Source organism: Vidua chalybeata, chromosome 7 (genome assembly GCF_026979565.1).
Source record: "Vidua chalybeata isolate OUT-0048 chromosome 7, bVidCha1 merged haplotype, whole genome shotgun sequence".
Taxonomy (NCBI): Eukaryota; Metazoa; Chordata; class Aves; order Passeriformes; family Viduidae; genus Vidua; species Vidua chalybeata.
Genome location: NC_071536.1, coordinates 387,650 through 394,116, shown reverse-complemented (window position 1 = coordinate 394,116; position 6,467 = coordinate 387,650). Strand labels below are relative to the sequence as shown.

At 60.1% G+C, this 6,467-nt stretch overlaps 1 protein-coding gene across 1 annotated transcript; it reads right to left on the bottom strand.

The window, feature by feature from the left end:
• Nucleotides 1-261: 261 nt before the first annotated feature.
• LOC128790664 (maestro heat-like repeat-containing protein family member 6) lies at nt 262-6,232 on the bottom strand. Its single transcript, XM_053947611.1, has 15 exons — nt 5,700-6,232; nt 5,332-5,396; nt 4,591-5,217; nt 4,257-4,405; nt 3,852-3,999; nt 3,458-3,648; nt 3,235-3,372; nt 2,850-2,964; nt 2,541-2,678; nt 2,132-2,308; nt 1,846-2,001; nt 1,585-1,686; nt 1,113-1,215; nt 974-1,030; nt 262-680 (listed from the first exon to the last, which is right to left on the bottom strand). Exons 1-15 carry the CDS (start codon nt 5,815-5,817, stop codon nt 544-546), a joined length of 2,421 nt encoding a protein of 806 aa, XP_053803586.1. The 5' UTR covers nt 5,818-6,232; the 3' UTR covers nt 262-543.
• Between the last annotated feature and the right edge of the window lie 235 nt (nt 6,233-6,467).

The window sequence follows — 6,467 nt, the reverse complement described above, 5'->3', positions numbered from 1 at the left end:
GGCAGGGCCTTAGACACGATTTCGGTCCCTGACACACAGGCTCCTTGTCCCACTGCCGGCCTTCCGTGTGCTCAGCAAGATCTGCAACTCCACAGTGTTGTGGAACTGCACCTTCAGCACAGGCACCTTTCCAGCCTGATCTGCCCTCGTTGCTCTGCGCGTGTGCACAAAACACGGCATGGAAGAGAACGGCAGCAGGGGCCTATGTGTCCAAGGGCTCGGGATTTGCGTCACTTCATCTCCACAGAGATGCAGGCAAAGTGAAAAAGCCAAACAATTTATTAATAGAAGACAAACCAAAGGGATGGGGTAGGAGGGAAAAATGGGATCGGCAGGATCTGAGGGCTAGAGGGAAAGAGCTGTCATCAGGGAGGGAGAGTGGAGGGGAAAAAAGGGGATGGGCAGTGTCTGAGGGCTGGAGGGAAGGAGCTATCTATAAGCAGGGAGAGGGCTGAAGCCCTGCAGGTTTCCCACAGGGTCAGCTGTGCCAATCATCAGCTGTGCCTGGAGCTCCAGCTGGTCTCTTCTGGTCTCAAGGTAGTCTCATCTTCCATGGCATTTGGAGGCCTGATGCAGACACTGGTTCTTCTGAGCCACTTCTGCAGCTCTTTCACTGAATGTATCTTGAACTACTATGTTTGTCTGGGAAGGACTGTCATCTCTCCACAGGGCTTGAAGGGCTGGAAGAGAGAGGGACAGAGCCCTGGTTAGAGCCAGGATCTGTGGGAATCCTAGCAGACCTTCCTGCGAGGTCCATCCCACCCAGCTCTAGCCATGGCCACAAGAAAAGGGGGTGTCAACTGGATCAGCCTGCCATGAGTCCGCCCCTCCGAGACCCTGAAATCTCTCTGTGCTCTGCCCACGCCACCTCTCATCCACACAAGGAGCAAAGCCCACCACAGCAAGGACAGGGATTGCAGCTCCCTGCCCAGGCATCGCACCTCTCCCACCAGCCCCCGCTGTCAGCCCTCACCCTTGTAGATAAACTGGGTCTCTTCCTGCTGCTTCCTCAAGTACCGCCCGGCGGTCACTAGGAACACAGAGCCTGTTATGGACCGTGGCCCAGATCCTGCTGTGGCAGGACAGGGAGGGAGCCTGGGCTCGTGGCTCACCCATGAACCTGATGGCCGCCTCTTGCAGGGGCTCCTGTGGGCTCTGCAGGTAGGGCCGGGCCCGGCGCAGGTGCTCAGCCGCTCGGCTCCTGTCCTCTGCCAGCTGGAGAGAGCGGCAGGAGGGAAGGGTTGGCGCGGTCTCCGCCCCTGGGCCGGGTGCTCCCTGCGCCCAGCCCAGGCCTCCCCTGCCCGCACAGCCCTGAGGCCCGGCCAGCAGCCGCTGGCGCCGGGCTCTGGAGGGGGCAGAGGGCCGGCTGCTGCCCGGGGAGCCGCCGTGCCACCCTGCAGCCCCGCCGGGCCGGGGCTCCATCGGCACCCGGCTGGGGCCCACAGGAGCCTGGAGAAGAGCCCGCGCGGCCTCTGGCTGCAGCAGCGGGCAGGGGCACAGCTGCCAGCCTGAGCTGCCAGACACTGAGCACCGTGCCCATGGGGCTTCTCCAGGCTGAGCCTGGGCCTTCCAGGCCGTCCTTACCAGGACCTCGGCAAACTTTGACAGCTGCTCCTTCTCCACCAGCTGTTCAAGATCCCACCTCTTCAAAAACTTGGACACACGAAGTAGCGTTTCCCGAGAGGCCTGGAGAGCAGCAGAGAGCCAGAGATGGCCCCACAGCCCAGGCCACAAGACCTGTGTCCCTGTGCCAAGGCCTGGAGGAGGCTGCAGCCCACCAGGCGCCAGGGCAGGAGGCAGCCGAGGCCCCTCTCAGAGATCCACCGGCATCACAGAAAACCTCACCTTTGCCACTTGCCAGTTCTCAACATGGCAATACAAGAAAAGTGGGAGCAAGCCCTGACTCAGAATCTTCTTCATGGGCTTTTTTCCCTCATCCACTACCAAGTCCATCATCTTGTGCATGAGTTGAATGGAGAGCAACTGCACATGGCTGTTGTCCTTTAGAAAAGAGGAGGATAAGATTTTAACACCAATTATTCCAGGCTTACTTGAGACAACGTATGAAAATCCATAAGGGAAAAGGTTATCTGGGCAGTCTGTGCCCATGGGTGTGGACACAGAGCCTTACATGCTCAAAGAGCAGCAGGAGTGCCTCAGCCAGCTTTGGGGCGGTGGTGCTGGATACCAGGATGTCTTTGTGCTGGAGCACATTGGTGAACACATGGAGGCTCATGCTGACCACCTCTCTATCTTCATCCCCCAACAGCTCCAGAAGGCTTTGAGACACGCTGCACATTCTTCTGGCCTGGGTGGAACACAAGGCTGTGCTGGGAAGCCATGGACGGCTGCACGGCCAGCAGCACCCTGGCACTGCAACCCCACCCTGCTGCTGCAGGGCCCACAGGCCAAAGGCCTGTCCCAAAGCACTGGGGCAGGTGAGGCAGGAGAGCTGGGAGCAGCTGCCTCAGCTCCTGAAGCCCTGCCAGACCAAGGGGCTGCTTTGCTGGGCACAGCTTCAGCCGCTGCCCCCTTCTCACCATCGAGGGATCCTTGCTGAGCACCACGAGGCCTCTGAGTGCCAGGCGACGCCGCTCCCTGCACTCGCTCTGCAGGTGCCTTGACATAATCTCCAGCATGCTGTCACCACATTTAGTCGTGTCCAGGCACTCGAGGACCTGAAAGGCGCAGGGCAGTGACAGGGGACCCGGCCGGCAGGAGCCCAGAAGCGCACAGGGCTGGGCCCAGGCAGCAGCACAGGGTGTGGGCACTGTCCTGGCAGCTGTGGCTACAAGAGGGCAGAGAGCTGGGAGGCAGCTCAGCGAGGCAGCGCTGGCCAACAGGCTCACCTCCACAAGGAATGCCAGGGCAGGCAGATCCCAGCACGGCTCCTCCCTGCTGAGCTGCCGGAGCAAGTGGAGTGCGATGCGAGAACACAAAGGGATCAAACCACGGAGCATCTCCCTGGCAGGGGGGAAAAAGACACCAAAGCCCTGAGGTGGGGAGACCAAACCTCTCACAACACTGACTCACAGAGCTCTGGTCTTTCCCCAGCATCCCTGGAGGGGATGTGAGCACTTGGAGAGGCAGCCCCTTCTGGGCACCCTCCTCTCCCAGCCTTTTCCAGTCTTCTTGGCTGTCTCCCGCTGAAGAGGCCCACTGGCCCATGAGCACAGGGACTGTGTGGGGCACAGGGCACAAATGCTGGGGGCAGTGGGCAGAAGAGGGTCTCACCTGGCCAGCAGACCCACGGCATAGTGCTGGGTGTGAGCACAAAGCAGCGTGTCCCAGCCACGCTTGCGCTCCATAGCCACCACCACATGGTCACACTGCAGTCGGCAGAGCAGAGCCTTCATGGCCTGCACTGCAAACCTGTGTGCAGAGGAAAGCCCAGGTCACACTGGGAGCACTGGCGCTGGCCACAAGGGCATGGGAAGGACAGGAGGACTGTTGGGACCTGTTGGGCTTGCTGGGAAGGCGGTGTTTCTCCTGGCATGCACTCCAGAAATTATCAACTTCCTCTGGTGGCATCTGCTGTGTGGTGATGACAACATGGAAGAGCAGAGCCACAAACAGGCGGGAGGAATAAAGGATGATCGCCTTGTGGCACTCAGGCACTTGGACAATCAGCCAGATCACCAGAGTTGCCTGCAAAAGAAGCAGCCCAAGGCAGCGCTCAGTGCCGAGGTGTCCATGGGGCAGGGCCCAAGGGCAGGCTCAGGGGGAGCAGCGGGCCTGCTGCCCCCTGAGCCTGCCCCTAGGCCAGGTTTCAGCCAAGCGCCTGAGGCATGGAGAGGATGGAGAGCTGCTGGAGAGGCAACCTGGGGCTGAGCAAAGGCCCAGAAACTCACAGCCAGGGCAAAAAGGTCCTTGTTGTCCCCATCGGAGGTGCACATTCTGTGCAGAGGCCAGTCCTCCATCACACAGAGCAGTGTTGGCAGCGCATTCTCCAGTGCTGGTCCCGATGAGCCTATGGCTCTCCACATCATTGCAGCAGCTCTGTGGGATGGCAGCTCTGTGTCAGGGGCATCTCAGTCACAGCACCATGCCCTGCGTAGCTGTGGGGACCCAGGTGACAGAGGCCTGGTGCCCTGAAGGGCAGGGGGGGAGCATTGGCAGCAGGCTCAGGAAACAGAGGGGCCTGAGGGTCCTGGGCCTCTCTGCCTGTCTGGCAGAGACCATTGGACAGGCTGTGCAGGGCCACGGGCCCTAAAGGCTGCTGAGCCCTGAGCTCTCAAGGCTCGTGGGCCCCGTACCTGTCACATGTTGGGGCACAGCGCAGGAGGGTCAGCACCACGTCAGCAGGGTGTTCTTCTGCCAGCCTCACAATGTCCGTTTGCAGCCTGGCATCCACAGAGACGTGGGACATGAGACTCTGGTGGATGTTCTCCACCTTGGCTGGCACCTGGAGGAGACATGGGGGAGACTTGGAGCGCTGTCCAAAGGAACAACTTCCCCAGCTTCCCCCAAGAAGTGCTTCTGTTCCCACCACACTGTGGGTGGCCTCAAAGGCTGAGGGGGCCCAGAGACCATGGCTTGAGGGGACACACCATCCTGGGAGGCCTCCAGGTGTGGACCCAGGCTGCTTACCTGCTGCTGCTGGTGAGAAGAAACACAAGGCTCCTTGAAACAGTCGAATATGAGTTCCTGACTCAGAGTGGGAGTGGGCGTGGTGTCAGTATTTGCAAGGCCCTGAGTCTCTGCGGTGTTGGCGTTTGTGATGGCCACATCCTCAGTCAGTGCCATGTCAGCCTTTGCCCTGTGATCGTTCATTGCAGCCTCAGAGTCTTCTAAGTGCTCCATTGAATCTGGGTTGGTGTCAGTAGTTGTGATGCCCTTAGTCTCTCTGGTTTTGGTGTTTCTGATGGCCACATCCTCAGTCAGTGCCATGTCAGCCTTTGCCCTGTGATCATTCATTGCAACCTCAGAGTCTTCTGAGTGCTCCAGTGAATCTGGGCTGGTGTCAGTAGTTGTGATGCCCTGAGTCTCTTCCTTGTCGTGGTTTGTGATGGCCACGTCCTCAGTCATTGGCGTGAGAAGAGCCTTTGCCCAGGTTTCAGTTTCTGAGGTCTCAGAGTCTTCTGAGCACTCAGCTGAACCTGGGCTGCCATCAGGCTCTGCCTGGAGCTCAGTCAGCCCCGAGTCAGGCTCGGCTGCGCCCGCAGCTGCTGTGCTGCCAGTCTTTCTACGCTGAATGCGCAGGAACTGCCGGAACATCTGCAGGAGAAGAAAGGACAGGGAAGCCCGGGATGTTCCATGGAGTGCTCCAAGCATGGTGCTGGGCTGAGCAGTGACAGCAGGCCCAGCCCATGTGGGGATGGCTGCTGGTACCTTCAGGCTTTTGCGGAAGCGGCCACGGGCGGGTTCCTGCTCTTGTGTCCGGTCCAGGGCTGCATCTGGCAAAGAGTGAGCGCAGCCAGAGCTGAGGGGCTGCGGGAGAGGCCGGAGAACACAGCCCAGCCCTGCGCTCCCCAGGCAGGGAGAGCCCCGGGATGTCCCAGGGGATGGAGCACGGCCACTGCAGGGTGTCTGCCCAGCCCCTCCTCCGTCCTGTCCATGGGCCTGTCCCCAGTGGGGGGGATGAGATGGGATGGGATGGGATGGGATGGGATGGGATGGGATGGGATGGGATGGGATGGGATGGGATGGAGCCAAGCTGGCTGCAGTCATCAGCCCTGTGGCCCAGCTCTGCCACTCACCATCCTGCAGTGTCTGGAACTGCTCCGCTTCTTCATGCTCTTGTGCTGGGTCAGCTCCAGGGTCTTTCTTTTTTTTCCCCCTGATCACTTTAAACACACTGAGAAATCTGGCTGCCATGCCAGAGTCTGGCCTTGAGGCCACCTTGAAGGAAGATGGCAGGGTGAAGTTCTGAGTCAACAAGTCGCGTCGTTGTGCCTTGAAGGCATCTGAGGCAGAGAAACCTCAGGACGGCTGCAGGACAGCAAGTCCTGCACTCTGGTCTTGAGGGCTCCTGCCACAATGACAGGAGACTCCTCGTAAGGCTTGTGGTCACCAATTTCCTCAGTCTGGCCTTGCGGGCACCTGCAAAAGAAAAGCCTCGGGAAGGCCACGGGCTGCCAAGTCCCGCAGTCCTGCCACGAGGTCACCTGCAGGAATAACGCCTCGGAAAAGCTCCGGGTCAGACACGAAGGAGCGCGCTGTGCGGGGGCTCCTCACAGCACCGCTCTGTCCTGTCCTGTCCCGTCGCCTGCTCCGAGCACTGTGGCGTGCTCTTGTCACCGCCAGCTCCTATGTCACCACGCGTCACAAAGGGAGGGCCCTTGGACACCCCGGCCCCTTCCATGACATGGTGACCGTGCTGCAGCGTGTCACAAAGGGCCCTTGCACACACTGCTACCTGCCCTGGGGCCACCCCCAGCCCCACCCAAAGTGGCCCAGGTTGGAAGGAATCTCTGGCCCTAAGTGTCTAAGGCAGCCCAACAGGATCTTTAGGAACAACTCAAACC